The 17,231-nt window shown below is 39.4% G+C and overlaps 4 protein-coding genes across 11 annotated transcripts; 2 read left to right on the plus strand and 2 right to left on the minus strand.

The window, feature by feature from the left end:
• The first annotated feature begins 21 nt into the window (after positions 1–21).
• On the plus strand, positions 22–5,356 carry gcdha (glutaryl-CoA dehydrogenase a). Of its 2 annotated transcripts, none has more exons than XM_076885186.1 (12): positions 22–218; positions 2,038–2,144; positions 2,337–2,369; positions 2,453–2,593; positions 2,761–2,823; positions 2,943–3,113; positions 3,210–3,339; positions 3,849–4,065; positions 4,167–4,270; positions 4,392–4,517; positions 4,656–4,816; positions 5,008–5,356. In XM_076885186.1, the coding sequence occupies exons 2-12, from the start codon at positions 2,042–2,044 to the stop codon at positions 5,079–5,081; spliced, it is 1,323 nt and encodes a 440-aa protein (XP_076741301.1). In that variant the 5' UTR covers positions 22–218; positions 2,038–2,041; the 3' UTR covers positions 5,082–5,356. The 2 variants fall into 2 exon arrangements, with proteins under 2 accessions (XP_076741301.1, XP_004538948.3); XM_004538891.6 differs by lacking the exon at positions 22–218 and adding an exon at positions 1,295–1,724.
• An 82-nt stretch (positions 5,357–5,438) lies between these two features.
• syce2 (synaptonemal complex central element protein 2) lies at positions 5,439–8,690 on the minus strand. Of its 6 annotated transcripts, none has more exons than XM_012918464.5 (5): positions 8,579–8,690; positions 7,510–7,618; positions 6,613–6,692; positions 6,038–6,152; positions 5,439–5,926 (listed from the first exon to the last, which is right to left on the minus strand). In XM_012918464.5, the coding sequence occupies exons 1-5, from the start codon at positions 8,587–8,589 to the stop codon at positions 5,744–5,746; spliced, it is 498 nt and encodes a 165-aa protein (XP_012773918.1). In that variant the 5' UTR covers positions 8,590–8,690; the 3' UTR covers positions 5,439–5,743. The 6 variants fall into 6 exon arrangements, with proteins under 6 accessions (XP_012773918.1, XP_012773920.1, XP_076741302.1 ...); XM_012918466.5 differs by lacking the exon at positions 8,579–8,690 and adding an exon at positions 8,386–8,535; XM_076885187.1 differs by lacking the exon at positions 8,579–8,690 and adding an exon at positions 8,033–8,183.
• Positions 8,691–8,838: 148 nt separating this feature from the next.
• On the plus strand, positions 8,839–13,076 carry LOC143419054 (uncharacterized). Its single transcript, XM_076885189.1, has 4 exons — positions 8,839–8,985; positions 9,118–9,147; positions 9,854–10,446; positions 11,013–13,076. Exons 3-4 carry the CDS (start codon positions 10,230–10,232, stop codon positions 11,291–11,293), a joined length of 498 nt encoding a protein of 165 aa, XP_076741304.1. The 5' UTR covers positions 8,839–8,985; positions 9,118–9,147; positions 9,854–10,229; the 3' UTR covers positions 11,294–13,076.
• A 1,192-nt stretch (positions 13,077–14,268) lies between these two features.
• Positions 14,269–16,745, minus strand: acp5a (acid phosphatase 5a, tartrate resistant). 2 transcript variants are annotated; one of them, XM_012917705.3, is made up of 6 exons: positions 16,597–16,745; positions 16,009–16,099; positions 15,734–15,933; positions 15,518–15,642; positions 15,077–15,422; positions 14,269–14,984 (listed from the first exon to the last, which is right to left on the minus strand). In XM_012917705.3, the coding sequence occupies exons 2-6, from the start codon at positions 16,097–16,099 to the stop codon at positions 14,745–14,747; spliced, it is 1,002 nt and encodes a 333-aa protein (XP_012773159.1). In that variant the 5' UTR covers positions 16,597–16,745; the 3' UTR covers positions 14,269–14,744. The 2 variants fall into 2 exon arrangements, with proteins under 2 accessions (XP_012773159.1, XP_012773158.1); XM_012917704.5 differs by lacking the exon at positions 16,597–16,745 and adding an exon at positions 16,249–16,406.
• Between the last annotated feature and the right edge of the window lie 486 nt (positions 16,746–17,231).

Genomic DNA, 17,231 nt, shown 5'->3' on the forward strand with positions numbered 1-17,231 from the left:
CAGCCACTCAGGATTACCCTGACGAGGACAAAGGCTGTGCAATGGAATGTGTAGAATTTAAAGACCAAATGTGCTTTTAAAGAACATAACGCATTCAGAAAGATTATTGCATAATACGGTAATTATTTTAAGTTATTTATTTTGTCTAAACATCATTACGTCGTTTGCTGAGAATCGAAGAGAACTACTTCCCAAAGAAGACGCATACAAAGAGCACGGTGATGAAAAATACATTTTTGTCAAATTTACCTCAAATTAATGAAACTTTCCGCCCCATAAAAATGAAATTTTATTGGCAATCTTCTCTTCAAAAGAAAAAGTATCAACTGGGATTCTGCCACCGAGAGAAAATCCAAATTTGTCAATACAGTCCCCTCAGTCTCTGTGTTTACAAGTAAACGTGGCTTAAATGTGCAAATCTCTGAGGCTCTATGAAGAGAAAATTCTCTTTAACCTATGTATTTTGTATCATTGCTAGTAAGTGATTCTTCTTCCACCAGCACAGTCGTGTAGTCTGAGAAATGATGTTTTACTAAGAAATAAGTAAGATAATTATTACCATTTACTGACTCATAACATGGGAGACTCAAGCTTATAGAAAAGTGGAGTAGGAAACTCATGCATACCAAGAAGATACTATGACCTGGAGACATATTTTCATCAGAAGGGTAAAGGGAGAAGGGCATCACTGGCAAAACTGCTGGCCTGCTGTTTCTTTGCTCCACGCGGGAGGTATTGACATTACAGATATGCTGTGTTACACAAAACCAATTTTCACATTCTTGGAAAGATTAATTAATGATTGAAAGACGAACAGTTTGGAAAGACTGTAATGCATCTTCACATTGCATAATAGGCTCCAGCCTTTGGTTCCAAAAGTGTCATGTAAAGGTTTGCCAGGAAAACAATAAATAATTAAAGCGTTTGGCACGTTATCAGGTTACTTATGAAAAGCGTGAGGATGTTTTTTATTGCTTTTTAGTACAATATGCCAAACAAATAAACTGTAACATACAACATTTTACAAAGCTCACTGGTATTTCTTTCTTTTTAAAATTTGTAAATATATAGGTTGAGATTTCATTTAATTGGCTTTTTTCTGTGAGCAGGAAAAACATCAAAAACATTTATATATGCACATTTACATTTTACAGATTCATTTCTTTGCCTTTCTTCTTTATATTACCCAAACTTAAAAGTTACAGTGTAACCTACATATGTGCTTCTTGTCACTTGTAAAACTTCAGTGCAGGGTCAACATTCTGCACATGGCTCATTTTACCGGCCAATGAGCTCGAAGGCTGGGCCAACACCTTCCACACCCCTAACTCATCCATCCATCCACACACGCCATTTTGAGTGCGTAAATATGTGCCAAATTCAGTCCGCAGACCTGCTGAAACTTCGCACACTTGTGTAAAAATAGCGCAGGAGCAGCCTCGAACACCTCCAATATTCAAACTTCCCGCACTTATCTTATAAAAATCTGTTACAAGCGCAAAAGGCTCTTCAAAGTCCGTTGCGTGACGTTCACGAGTTGCACTACTTTTACTGTCATGCGCTGGCTCAGTGTTTTGCCTCATCTATCATGGCGGAAAAGTCTTCCCGTCTTACACTTTACGTAAACCTGTGACGTTTCTATTACTTAAGCAACTTTTCACAGCTCATATCGCCATCGAAAAGTCATCTTATAATCTGATCACCCACCTGAGAGGGGAAAAAAGGTAGGCTACTATAAAGTATTTTGTTTGGATATGTTGATCTTGATGTATTTGGCATGCTTTAAGGAGAAATGTGTGAAGCATTTTACACAGGTTATAAGGAAATGTCTGATTAAACATTTTTAACATATTTGTTTAACCCAAATAAAAACTACACACCAAAGTTTGCCCCTTATATAATAAGATGATATAACAATACCCAAACACAAAAGTAACTTTGCTACAACTTGCACTCAGGTATTATTGCGTAATAACGCCTCAAACACTGTGAGGTGTACACTCTAATATGCATTTACTTTTATTTTGTGCCCTTTAGTAAAATGGCTCTCAGAAGTGCCTTCACACGTCTACTCTCCAACAGCCGTATGTCCGTGGCTGTCACTGCATCCAGAGCTCAGGGCACAGCGGTTGCAGCACAAAAAGGTACGACTGATATTTTAGATACACAGGAAGGTAGTGTAAAGTTTGGAATCACAGTCTATGGGTGTCTTGAGGTAGGAAATGCAATTTTTAGTTGTGATAAAAAAGAAAGCACACATAAGAGCTGGAAAAACATGAATATGTTTTCTATATTTGTCTCAGATGATCAACAACACTTTAAATTTACATCTTTAGGTGCTGAAGAAGCCAAAAAGCCAGCAAAGCCAGGTAAAGATTTGAAGTGAATCTTATGTTCTATTATAGTGATGTGATCATAGTGAATGTGTGTGTGTTAATGTTCTGGCGCTCAGCCAAGGTGGCATTCAACTGGTGGGATGCACTCGACCTGGAGGGTCAGCTGACGGAGGAAGAGATCATGATCCGGGACTCGTTTCGGGACTACTGCCAGGAAAAACTCATGCCGCGCGTCCTTATGGCCAACAGACATGAACGTGAGTTAAGCAGGATTAATATGTGTGGTTCAGGCTGTGCACACTGTGAATAATTCAGAAAAAAAATCTGTTTCTGTCTTTAATCCGCCTTTACATTAAGGTGTGTAAAATGAATCTCATCTAAATATTTGTCATTTTCTTATTTTCTAACATGCGCCATGCTACAGATTTTCACCGTGAGATTGTCTCAGAGATGGGAGAGTTGGGAGTCCTAGGCCCGACTATTAAAGGTAAAACAAACAAAAAAACTAATGCTCCCCCCTCCCTCCTTTTTTCCTGCTTTTTGTTATATTTCACTGATTACACTTAGTAGTTTTTTTAAGTTGTTTTTTTTCCCTTTACACTGCAGGGTATGGTTGTGCAGGTACGAGTTATGTGGCATATGGTTTGATTGCCAGAGAGGTTGAGAGGGTGGACAGTGGATATCGGTCTGTAATGAGCGTCCAGTCTTCACTGGTCATGCACCCGATTAATGCGTACGGCACAGCAGCCCAGAAGGAGAAGTACCTGCCCCGGCTTGGTAAGTGCGACATTCTCTCCTCTTGTACTTGACATTTAAAATTTGCAAAGGGCTAAAATCCATCTGATTTCTGGTGTGTGTTTATTTGTTCTGCAGCTCGGGGAGAAATTGTAGGTTGCTTTGGTTTGACAGAACCAAATCATGGCAGTGATCCCAGCAGTATGGAGACTAAGGCCAAGTACAACCCATCGAGTGGTACCTTCACCATCAGCGGAGCTAAGACCTGGTAGATAGACACATATAGAACAAGATGTATTGGTTTGAAACTTGCATGGAGTAAAAATAAGACAATGGAGCAGAGACCTGTATAAGTTTATATAACTTGGAACTGTGTGGATCCCCATACTGCCCATATGGAAAAGAAATAGTAAAAACTTATATGTGATTACTCATGAAAGTGGCCACTTTCTCATTACTTTCATACATTGTTTTAGTAAGTATCCAAAACATACAAGTTTCATTATATAATTTTTCAAGGGATCTTATATCTGTTTTCACTCTTATATGCTTTTCATACAAGTTTCACACAAGACAGATACAAACTTTATAAGATTTATATATATCTTTTCCATATGGGTGAGGACACAATAGTTCTGCCATTTGATGACTAATCATATAGAAGTAAACATGTGTAATAATTTAGACATGCTGACAAAGCCTGTTGCTCTCTGTGAAACTAAATTACTTAAATATCTAAATAATCAAATACACTGATTTCCCCACATCTTTTCCTAGGATCACAAACTCTCCTGTGGCAGACATTGCAGTAGTCTGGGCGAAGTGTGAAGATGGGAGAGTGCGGGGTTTCATCTTGGAGCGTGGCATGAAGGGCTTTTCTACCCCCAAGATTGAGGGAAAATTTTCTCTTAGGGCGTCTGCCACTGGCATGATCCTGATGGATGAAGTAGAAGTTCCTGAGGAGAACCTACTGCCCAATGTCTCTGGCCTCGGTGTAAGTTAATGTTTTATCTAATGAAGTTTGGCAAACTTAATTTTTACAGCTTGTATGAATATTAGTAGCTTAAATTTTTTGTTGTTTGTCTTTGTATACAGGGTCCTTTTGGTTGTCTGAACAATGCCCGGTATGGTATTGCCTGGGGAGCTCTGGGAGCAGCTGAATTCTGCTTTCACGCTGCTCGACAGTACACTCTGGACAGGTACACAACTGTGTTTGCAGACATTGCCCAAAAACGTGGCAAAACATAAAAATCCAGAGAAAAGAGATCCATGTTACCATTTCCCCCGCACATGGCTCATACCTTTGTATCCTCCAAACAGAATCCAATTTGGTGTGCCACTGGCCAGAAACCAGCTGATGCAGAAGAAAATGGCTGACATGCTAACAGAGATCACCATTGGGCTGCAGTCATGCCTGTACCTGGGAAGGCTTGTTGATGAGAAGAAGTGAGGGCTGTCTTTCACGTGTCACTGCCTGCTTTATTGTTTGCTGTTCTACTGCCCCTCCCCTGCAAACCCCCCCCCCCCCCCAAAAAAAACAACTAAAGAAGGGTTTCTTTTGTTTTTTCTTCCTCATCTTAATAGGGCGGCACCGGAGATGATCTCCATGCTGAAGAGAAATAGCTGTGGCAAGGCACTGGATATTGCTAGACAGGCCAGAGACATGCTAGGAGGAAACGGCATCTCGGATGAGTACCACATCATCCGTCATGTTATGAACTTGGAGGCTGTCAATACATACGAGGGTAGGGAAAATTAAAAGTAATGAAAAGGCTTTTAAACTCAGCAGCAGTTACATATGTCCACCACTAGATGTCAGCAATGTACAGATTATTGACGGAACGTTTTTGGTTTACTTATTAAACTGTATTTGAGATATTTTTTGTATTTGAAAACAACTTATGACCTTTTTTCCATTTCACTACTTTCTTTATAGGAACCCATGATATTCATGCCTTGATCCTGGGCAGAGCGATTACTGGACTTCAGTCTTTCACTGTGGAAAACTAAATGATGTCAACTATCTTCTTCAAACTGACTTGAAGTGATGAAATTTGAAACTAATTTACCTCATATTAAGAGCAATTCATGGTGGGATACATCACAAACACCTCATCATATTCACATTTATAGCATACTGGGGGAGGCAATATATTATTGCCTTGTTAAAGTGAATATTAAAGGTCAACCTAACATAGCTTACGGTCCAACTGAGATATGATATTTATGATGACAATGCATGTAAATAAATGGCTTGAAATAAACAGGAAGATGTTTTAATTGAAGACCCTAAATAACGCGTCTTGAATTCTCAAATGTTTTCATGTCACATTGGTTGATTTCAATCTAAAGAATCGCACACTGGGATCACTGTAAAGACAACAGTTTATAACAATACATAAATGGTAAATCACAAGTAATTTAGAATATTTTGCTTGTTTGTTGTCATTTTATTTACTAAATCAACTTATGTTAAAACAAAAGAGAGAGAAAACAGTATTCAACTTTTCTTATCTTGGACTGAAGCCATCAATGTTAAGTAGAACTATTGTCCTATAAGCAACCAAAAGAAAGAGGAAGCAAAACACTGAACATTACACTGAATATATTTACTAATACTGAATAACTTAATGAGTTCACAATACGATTAACTTCAGATAGAAATTATAATCTCATGGCATGTCTCCTTCACGGAGACATGCCAGGGCTCTGTTGGCTTCCAGCAGCTCATGACTGAACTTTGTGCAGCTGTCCAGCACCTCCTGCAGCTCCTGCAGATTCACCTGCATCCTGTCACTGTTCTCTTCAAAGACCCTGTACATGTGCTCCTTCATCTGCATGCACAAATCTGTCACCTGATAGATGGAAAGGATCAGAACAGATCAGAGATGGTCAGAAGCTTTGTAGACATGACAGCCGAGCATCTGCTACTAGCTCCAGCTAGATGCATAAAATTAATTTTGTACCTTTTCTACCAACGTCTCCTGAAAGCTGTCTATCATTTTCTGGTTACTGATGCGGCTTTGGTTAATCTTTTCCACCAATTCCTGTGCCTTTCTGCTGATATCATCTGTCCTTGAGCTACAACAAATGTAGATTAGATTAGAATCCAATTCCTTATTGAAGTTAAGATTCCTATTTAATTAACATTTTCCCCACTTCCTTTACCTAACGATCTGTCCTCTATCCCCCATCACAGATTGGTTCTTTTAGCACATAAGTGAAATCCTGTCTTCCTGATAATTTAAGGGCTGCACTCTCTTTCACTCACTCTTTTTCATCACATTGGGCAGGAATTATTTTAGTTTAGTAACTTAATGTAACCAATAAATTCATAACTAGTGTAAATTGGAAACTTTGCTTATTTGCCAGACATAGCAGTCCATGGTTCTTCCACCCATTTAATTCACAATTGGATTAAATATACAGTAACTTAAACCTTTAAGTACAGAAGCACTTATTATTTGAGGAAAGATACAAGTGATCTTAAAGTAACGTTCCCAACATTACACAGCTGGGTGAGTAAAGATGACTGATCTACCTGCTATGGTGCTCTTGAATCTCAGTCACGCTCACACTTGAAGATTCCCCCCTTGATGAATCACAGTCTGTGTCTTCTGTCTGCCTCATCAAACATAATGAAACAAAGAAATTATTCTACTTTAATCAGCTGTATAAGAAACATTAATCATGGAGATCTAATGCTGCAGATGCTCTGAATTTCAGGAAGAACTGAAATTATAGTTTAACCTGTATAATCATCAATCACCCAAAGTAAAATCTCAGATAATTAAGGCACTAGGCTACAGTACCTTCCTCCTTAGAGCTCAATTTGAGGGATGGACTACTACCGTTCAAAAGATATTCCAATGTTAAAGGAAAGAGCCGCCTGTAAAGTGCTAGTCTTAGGTGTTTATTAAGCAGTGGTGTGGTGATACTGGCCCCTCCTGGAATACACTGTATCCACAGAAACACTGGGGCACCTACACATTACACCTGCAGGACCTGTTCATCCATGGAAACCCACACAAGAAGCTCCCAGTGAACAGTTTTTGTGCTGATATTAAAACCAGAGGAGGTTTGAACCTCTTACTGGGTCAAAACCATTACAAATTATGCCCTAAACCCTATTCTGCAACTTTACCTTGTAAATGGCTGATCCTAGATGCATCCACTTTGCAATAATAACACTTAACAGCTGATCACTGAATGTCTAGTAGGGAGGAAATTTTACAAACTGACTTGTTGCAACAGTAGCAAAGACCCATCCTTTCACAAATGAAGAAAGATTTCACGGCTAGGTGCTTGATATGACACACCTGTGGACCATTATTTATTTTCATATAGTGTTTTTAATCATAACTGCACATAATCTTTGTCACCTTATCTAAATATGCCAGTGTTGTTTTTATTCTTGTATTAAGAGAATACACATTACCATCCGTGAGACTTCACACCCTTTCTTGGGAGTGTACTGAAAATTTGATGGTAGGTCCTCAAAACCAAAATCCATTTGGGTCTTTTGACTCTGCAAAGCTAAATCTGAGCTGAACGGGGGAAAAACAATCACACCATTACAAAAAAGTTTAAAATACAGTCATTAGCAAAAGTATATAGCTAGTTAGGCTAGTCTGTAAAGCTAGCTTAGTTACAGGCATATTTGCGTCAAAAAGAACCCCTCTATATAACATACATATTACATTATTCAGTTGGTCATATACAGTAATAAACAAGGGCTATAACCTAGCTTTGGCCCAAAACTGCTACACAAATAATGCTTTACACTAGCTAACGGCTAACTACTACCTATTTAGGATTAAAGCTAGAGTCATAATCCGGCGGTTTTTCTACTAAAACCTATTCAGCCATACTTACTTGAACATTATTGTGTTAAAACCACAGAATGTATATATCATGTGTGTCTGCAATTAATGGTTAAACGGGGAGATGTTCCCAGATACCTCGAAAAGTTGGGAATAGTAAAGCAACAGTAAACCACACTCGACTCCAAACCCACCGACGTATGATTATAATTTTGTAGATATAAAAGCAAGGTTATCATAGTTAAACTAAATGAAACTACTGGTTAAGTTTTAGTTAACTGTAATAAATTAATAAAACAACAACCATCTGAATGATCCTAAAAACAAAAAATAGTCCAAGCGGCTTAATTTATGTATATACTTTATTTTTAGAATATCCTAATACAAGAAAAAGCAGCTTAGATACACATATTTATTGAAACGGAGACGTCTGGATACCTGAGAGTTAACCGACTTTAAAAATGGACGTATTTGTCATATTTCTTACATACCTTAATACCAGTAAATGTCTAAGCAGAAAACGCGATTCATCAGGTCAGGCAATATTTTTCTAGTCTTCTTTTGCCCAGATTTCAAGGTTTTATGTTTATGTGCATTCAGAGATGATGTGTTTTCACTTTTCTTCTGATATCAACAAGGTAGAGAAGAAGAGAGCCAGAGAACTGCCACTCACTGGATACTTACTTTTGGACCATCTATAAACTCTGTAGATGGGGAAATGTGAGGAAATTCAAATAGATCAGCAGTTTCTAACATTTTCAAACTTCTGCCTGGTGTTAGAGCCGTTTGATGTTTTTGGTGCTATTACAACTTGTCACCACAAGAGGGAGTAGTAACGCTACTTGCCACTGTCTCCACTCCCATTTAATCCAGGTTCAATGCTGCTCAGGTGTGATGTGTTAGGACAGAGGCAAACATTTTTTTAACCATGTATCATGTAAATGAGCGTGTATCATCAAGTATGGTTATGTTAGATCCTTTTTGCATCATCTTAAAAAAATCAGAGCACCCAATTTTGGACGGGCAGATGACCTGCTCCACCTCCTGAGGCACAGCCATCCCACTGAACTTTAGCAGGTCACCTTGATCAGGTCCACATACCTAAGTGCACTGAGAATTCAATAGTCTGAACTGATGTTATGTATATTTCTCATGTATGTAAATTGACTTTTATTTGGCTTAGAAGAAAAAGTTTGAACTAAAATTCACGTTATTTCTATCAGCTTCCAGAAATGGTGGTCTTCTTGCAGTAAGTGAGTGAGTTAAGCTTTTTTCCTACAAGTGATATTTGGATGTGTTTTGCACTTTAACTGCAAAGTTTTTGCAGCTGCACTTGAAAACAACAGTTCTTTGCATATTACATTAGATTGACTGGTTGATGTTCCAATAATATGGCACCAACATGACCAAGACGAGCAACGCAGCTCATGAGCTCAAAAGAAGGCAAACATTAGGTAATGTTTAAGAAGACCCAGCTTTTTAAATTTAGACCTTTCCAGGTGATGACCCCATTAAGCTGGTTTAGATATTGCCAATAGTGTCTGAAGCTATCATGCAGACAACTTCCTGTTAAAAGGCTGTAGAAAGAAAACTCTTTTTTTATGTACTTTTTCACAAGACATAGGTTCATTTTTTTATATGTTGTATCTTTTTTTTTTTTTTTCAAAAGAAAGGATGCAAGCTAGTAGTAATAGTGAAACACCTTTAGGAAGCTGGTTTGTCTGAGCTTTTCACTGGGATGCTCTTCATATGTGTGGATTTGTGGGAATGGGTTTAATAGTAAGTGAGTATTATAGCTGAGTAAGCACTTACAAGATAGTTGTGGATTAGGTGCTCTGTCATTCTGTGGGCTGGGATTGGGATGGGATGAGGAGTTGCTTGATCGCTGCTGTGATTTGGAGCTTAATCCCTCCCTTCATCTCTCTCTGTCTCTCTCTCTTGCTCTGCTGCTGATCATAGTCTGGATTATTTCAGAACAGAGATTGCAGCACGCAGGAGGCAGCACAGAGGCTGATATCCTGATTTTTTTTTTTTTTTGCTTTACTGGAGGATGAACTGATGATAACAACATGCATCATAATGCAAATTAAAGAATAAGCTGGGTAGAAATATGAGCTGGAGGGATCCACATGTGTTAAATCTGCAAGCAGCAAACACATGGTCTTGGCAGGTGGGTAAATTTACTCTTTGACTGGATTTGAAATGATAACAGATGTAGATTTTGACACTTTTCCTGTAAACTGTTGGGAGTGACGTCTCAGCAAGAAGGTAAATTATACATGCAATGGAATAACTGCTTCTCTGTGCTGGACGTGGAGGCTGCTAATCTGGGAATATGGACAGTTTTAACTACACAGAAGAAGGATTGCCATCATTTCAGTATTTGGTTTACAATGAGGAGCCTCTCTATAAGGAGTACAAGCCTCCTCCCAGAGATCTCATCCAGCTGCCCAAATCGGTCCTCTACCTTCTGATGGCCGCCCTGGTCGTGGTTGCTGTAGCTTACGCTATTGTGGGTCATCTCATCAAAGACCTCATGCTGGATATAACAGGTAATCTATTCTATCAGAGGTAGCTGCTCACTCCAATGATCTGAAATTTTTTTTATATACAAGACCATATTTTATTTTATTTTTAAAAATTGGAATAAAGTGATGTGCTGTGGTGTTTGCTAATGTGATGTAGTAGTTGGAGTAGTTTGTATTAATAGTCCAAACCTTAAATCCTTTCACCTTGGAGATCCCTGTACTGGGACCAGGCTGTATCCTTTTTAAAACACACCCGCTATTTTTAAAGGACTGCTAAACACAAGTGAAGAGACTGCAAACTACTATCACTAGAACAGAAACATTATGATTATGGTCATTACCAAAGTTTCAGGTTTGGTGGAGTTGCAGCTGAGGTTTTCTGACATCATTGTCAATGTGCAATGCAACCATGAACATGCTCTTTACTAGTTCGCCGTTTTATTTATTAGTTTATTTCTTAAAGAACCCGAGGTTACTCGATTTGCCTTTTACTGGTGTGCAGACTGAATTTTGGGTGTTTCAGAAGTAAATTATAGGACAGTAAAGGTCAATAATTTTGATCTTATCCCTGCTTTTTTATCCATCTACAGACTGTTTGCTGGGACCAATTGAAGAGGAGCTAACGAAAGATGGAGAGGTGGAGGGAGTCAGCCCTCACCACATGCCACCTGCCCTCACTCACTCCCACCCAAATGCCTTCCACGTGTGGGATCAAGACGACATCATCATCCCTATGACGCCCGAGCATGAGAGCCCGCTGCCCAGCCCTTTGATGACTGTCTCCCACTACATACCGTCCTTTTTCCCCAACTCCATCAGTCTGGGCAGCCCTTCTCACAGTCGACCAATCCCAAAGGAGAGCGATGCATGAAGAACACAAAGGATCTGAGACAGGATCTCAACCTTCTTCTGCTGAGCTTCTTTAGCTCCTTTTTGTCATGTCTGAAACACCTTTCCAAACCTGCCCTAGAGTCACCCTATCTGTCTGGAAATACACAAGTTGTATGACTCACAAGGCCAGTTTGCATGCATGGATTTCCTTCTCTTGGAGCAGCTGATGTGTATTCGACCAAGACGGGAACAGACTACTGCACATTTCCTGCAGTCCTGAGCTCACGTAGAGCCTGTGATACTTTGTTTAACAGCCTTCACTTGTTGTGGATTTGTGCCAAGTTAGCGTCATGATTATACCTTTTTCTCCTGCCAGTTGTCATGTCATCCTAAACTGTCACTAAAGTCTGTAGCTAAGATATAAAGAACTTAATTTTGATCATTTAACCACATTTATAATTGTGAACAAAGGCAAAGGTTCAAACTTCAGTTAATATCATGTATTAAAGCTTTTATTAACAACTGTTAATAATATCACAAAGTTTATTCACAAAATTTAAATACCTAAAGAGAAATAATAATGAAAGCAGTGCACCTTGAAGGTGTTTGTGCTGAATTCATGTGGTGAATATTGGTGCTTAGTCTATTTGCTAACACAGACTTATTCCTATACTAAATATATTCTGAGCCTTAGGAGGATAGGCTGAACTCGCTAATTAATAGGGTGAAGTTGATTCGATTAGTGTGACCTCTTTAAGGTGACTGTGTGATGCTTTCTAAAGATGTGAAGGTTACTTCAAAAAATGGAAAATACAAAAACAGAACAAGAATCTCCACTTTGATATTGAGGTTAAGAAAAGCAACATCAACAAATAAAACAAGTTTTTATTTCTAAGAATTTATAATTGATTGTTATTTAAATTCTAAAAAAAATGTGTATATGTAATGAACATCTGTAGAAGGGATACTTTTTTTTTTTGCTTGTTGGGATTAAAAAAACATGGTTATACAACACCAAATGACAGATTTCAGGGGCCATTTTAAGCAGCATATTGGCCGGCAAAATCCGTGGAGATTAAAAGCACATGGAGGCTGTGACAACACACACACATATTTGCACGCTGTCAGCACTTTCACTCATAAAAACAGACCATGTTAATACGACGTTTGCCAGCAAAGGTGGAGTAATCTCCTTTTTAGGTACAGGCCTGGAGCTTAAAAGGAGAAAAATGACCAGAGTAACATATTTCAGGGGGAACGCTCATTGAGTTCACATTGCTCATTCCATCTGTGAAACCCGGAGGTCAGCATTCAGTGAGGGGTGGAGATTACGGAGAGAAGATTAGATGAGCGGCTTAGCCTTTAATACAGTGTCCCTTTATTACTTTTGAGCTGTGGAATTAGATAATCGGACAGCATCGGGCCATTCTCAGTGTATGAACTTCCAAATCTTGTGTGAGACGAATGACTGAAGATCTTCAATGGCTTCCGGGGAAGAGAGGGGTCAAGAGCAGAAGCAGGAAGTAAAGAGCCAGAGATTAATGGGGAGAGGAAATGATCGGATTTAAGTGACCCAGGATTGAGCTCTCTGAAAGGGTTTTGTGTGACAGAGGCACAGAGGGTTAAAATTTCTATGACTGCATTTTTAAACACTGCCTCTGATGTTTGCTTTTGCTTGAAAGGAAAACAAATGCACAAATGTGGAGCTGAGCATTGCAGATGTGCAGGTGCACAAACGCTTCTCAAGACAACTCAAACAGCTAATTGATGACACAACTTTTTTATTTCACTAAATACATAGATTAAAAAAAACTTTTTAAAACCTTTTTTTTCCTTTTGTTTTAAATCAAATCAATGTTTTCCTTTTTCTTGTTATTAATCCCACATTTTGTGCTCTCTTCTATTTCAGTGGTGTCAGTGGCAACAAACCTAACTAACTAACTGAGCTAACTTTGTAGCAGCAGAGGGCGGATCAAGGACTTCATCTGTATGTTATTTTAACAGTTTTCTTAAAATTAGTTTTAAGAAGTCTAAGATGTATATTGGTCTCCTAAAGAAGATATTTGTGACTTAATCTGCTAAATTTTTTGCCTTTTTAGTGCTTTTTTCCATTCATGCCAGTTCTGAAAATATGTATGATAGCCACTTAAAACCTGAATTTTAACTGCTGCTGATGTACTGCTAGAACATACAGGCATCCACTAGATGTGAAAGATCAGTAGACTGACTCACTTACAGGAACTTTAGAAACTGCCTAATCTTTAGTGTCTGACCTGACATGTACCTCAGTCAGGTTTTCTTTTGGTCTACAGTGGATTTAAATAAGTCAGGGTTAAGTGATCCTTGGCAGTCCTCTATCTTCAGGTGATGGCTTACCCTCAACTGACTTCTCATCAGCATTGACTCACTTGGTGATTCTTGCTCTCACTCTGACGATGCATGACACTAGTGGACTTTAACTCATCCCAATTGGATCAGGATAACACTCACCGGCCCTGTAATAGCCTCGGTGTAGTTAAGGCAAGGCCAAGCTTAAGGTAAAAATGTTTGTGGCATTACATCATGTAGAATAAATTATAGTTCTTGCCTGTTGTTGTTTCTGAAAGCGATGGGTGAACATATTTTGACAATGGAGAATAAAAATCAACGATTCTCATAATTTTATTTTATATGAAACAGGTTTTAGTTTATGAATTTTTTTAAATATATATCAGCAGACGAAGGTAGAAAGAATAAAAACCAGCCTGTTGTCAGTCTCTGCGTCCTTCCCAGGTTAACTTTGACTGGCTGGCTGAATTTATTCAGATCACAGTCACTGCAAATCTGCTGTCGTCGAGCCTGATCCTCTGCTGGCAGGCCAGGTGGTTCTCTCTCACAGACAAAAGAGCTCTCCCTGTGAAAGTCTTGACCTCTCCTGTCCTTCAGCAATAGCCAGCCTCATCAGTATTAAATCTCCTGATGTGATGAAGTGCTGTTTCTGGCACACATGTAACAGATGAATAAATCAACTCTAAATTTGTCACAATATGTCTTTTATTTGCAAAAAAAAAGTGCCTTTCTTTTGATGCATACCTCACCAATGCATTGATATTAACAGTCAGTTATATCAGAACTGGTAATAAAACGTGTACATTTCTTAAGTCTTTGGATTGAATAAGACTTGACAGGTTTCAGAAATCAGTGTAAGCCCCCAAATCATTCAATGCTTTCTCTAATTTCTCATTTGTTTTGAAAGACATAAATTCAGATGCACTTGCAGAGTAAGAAATTCAAGCACCACAGCCACATTTTCAAAAGTTCAGGACAGATGACAAAGGCACTATTTATTTTACAGTAGCATAAAGTCACATTTAAAACCAGATGATTCTTTTAAAAATGCTTTGAAATTAATGCCAAAGATTTAAAAAAAAAAATAAGAGATCAAGACTCATTACTTGATTTCACACTTACGCTGCAGATTACACCATATATAACTGTTCCTGCTCATCAGTCTATTCAAGATCTCTTTGCGAGAGAACTGTGCGATAGAGAGAAGTGCCTTTCGCCTGGTAGAAAGTCACGGTCATCTTGTTCTTTGTCACTTCTGCATGGATGAATCCTCCCAGTGTTGAAGCCTTGCCGGTGAAAAACTTAAGAGAATCTTTGGGAACATGGCGCCAGTGACGGGTGTCAGGATCCAGGAAGTTTCCAGCACCGCTCACCACATAGCCTATGTTAGACTCTTCGAGGTACTGTGGGAAAAAGAAGAGGAAAATTCATTGTAGCTCTAAGAGTAGCTATGCAGATTTATATCAAATGTTAAACATACTCTTCCCGAACCAACCTGCAGGTTGTGGTCATGGCCGCAGAGGTAAGCAGTGGCCTTGTATTTGATGAGCAGTGGACGGAGGCTTTGCACCAGACACTTTGTGGGGCCGTGCTCGGACACAGACCAAACAGGGTAGTGGCCTGCCACCAACAGGAAGTCTGCCTTGGACAGAGCCAGTCTCTCTTGCAGCCAAGCCAGCTGGCGATTGGCATCCAATTCATTCAGGGGTCCACTTGGCTTCTTGTCCGAATTGTCGTCAGAGTTACCGCAAAGCATCACAGTGTCAAGCATGATGATGGTCAGAGTCTTCCCCGTGTTGGGAATGCGGAAGTTCAGCTCATAGTAGTACGAGGGGAATTTCCTATCAAAGGTAATGAAGAGGCATCAAAATTTAACTGAGTATTTCCTAAAAGCTTAAAACTTTAAGATGTCCGAACTTTATATTCTGCCCCTTACCATCTGTTAGATCTGCTGCTGTAGTCGATCTGGGCTTTGACATTCCCTGCGTGGTCGTGATTGCCAGCGATCACATACCAAGGGACTTGGAGGGACTTTGCAGTGTACACAGATTCAAAAGTTTCCTGATAAGAATAAGGAAAACATAGTTACTGCTTTCAACACACAGTTTTAAAATACAGTGTTGTTTTTTCACGCCACATTTATTCTACTCACCTTAAACCGAGGAGAATCCACAGTGTTCACACCTTTGTAGTAGAAGTTATCGCCCAGAGCAAGAACAAAATCAGCTCCCATCTGGTCTGCTATTTTGCTCATTTCTTGAGCTGTGGCCTTCTGCACAGCAGTGATGTAGGGGGGATAAGGCACACCACCCCAGTCGCCCACTGCCAGAAACTTAATGGAGGTTCTGTTGCCTGTAAGAGGAAAAGAATATTAGTACTTCTGATTGGAAAGTAAGCTTATGAAAGTCAGTGTGGCGTAATACTCACTGCGACTTTCCTCCAGGTTTTGGAAGGCAGTTGGATAGCAGTAGGCCACGGGGATGGCAGCAATCAAGATGGATAAAATAGTGACTGCCATCTTCAAAGACAAACAAAGCATTGGAATTTAAGTTAACGGCAAATTTAAACTCGGCTCAGTCACAAGATGTGACACCACAGAAATGAAAGTCAGCACCTGCAAAAGCAACAAAGCAGAAGCAAAATGAAACAACCAAAACCACAACCTACCATGTGACGCTAAGCTTCGCGCTCTCTCTCTCTCTGCCTCCCACTACGCTAAAGAACAAGTCCCTCAGTTATGCTTTTTTTTTTGTCCTAAAGGTGACTTGTGATTGGCTGCAGCCTAAAGCTGACATGCCTCAGCTGGAGTAAATAGAAACCAATCAAAGAAACCGTGTGTGTGTGAGGCAAAGGTCAAACGTCTACATAATTAAACAGATAAAAAGACCCTCAACAGAGACGCCACAACAACAGTGTGAAGTGCTGCCTGATTGATGAGGGGGGGAAACAGCTTTTCATGTGTAAAGAATAGGTGTCAATATGCAGAGATAATGTCGTCAAAGACAAAACACTCACGGCTGATGGGATCTGTTGGGACACTCTCCACCCTCAGAGTGATCGTCGTTCCCCCCTCGCCTTTTATCAGCAGTCCTGGAGGAGAGGATGTAGGAGGACCAGCCCCGGGACACGCTGGAGAGGCATGATCATTGCTCAGACACTGACTAGAAGGTCATAAGGGCACACATGTGATCTATTGTGGTTAATATAGCTGGTGTCCAGACATGTTTTCCACTTCAATATTATTCAGATTTTCCTGTTTAGCTTGTTTTCTTTCCATCTTTTGCTTCCTGCTTTTTGAATAACTTCAAAATAACACGTAAAACACTAAGTTCAGTAAAATAATGGGTCAAATTGCTGAATATAGTCTTGCAGCATTAAACATGAACCAAAGAAAGTTGATTCTTTTCGTCTGGACGTTGCATTTTCACTGGTTGAAATCTTTGATCACCCATTCAAATGACTTCAGTTTCAGCTGACTGCAGCTTTCCCAACCTTACAAACACTACATTTGCATAACGACTGAAAACACTGACTCACAATGCTTTCCAAAAAACGTGGTTAATCCCAGTTAGTTCGTTTTGGTTTGGGCCTTTTTCCCCTTAATAAATGACGATCATCACCTGAAAACCGGCCTTATCTTTATCTCATAT

Source organism: Maylandia zebra, linkage group LG6 (assembly GCF_041146795.1).
Source record: "Maylandia zebra isolate NMK-2024a linkage group LG6, Mzebra_GT3a, whole genome shotgun sequence".
In the NCBI taxonomy this organism is placed as follows: domain Eukaryota; kingdom Metazoa; phylum Chordata; class Actinopteri; order Cichliformes; family Cichlidae; genus Maylandia; species Maylandia zebra.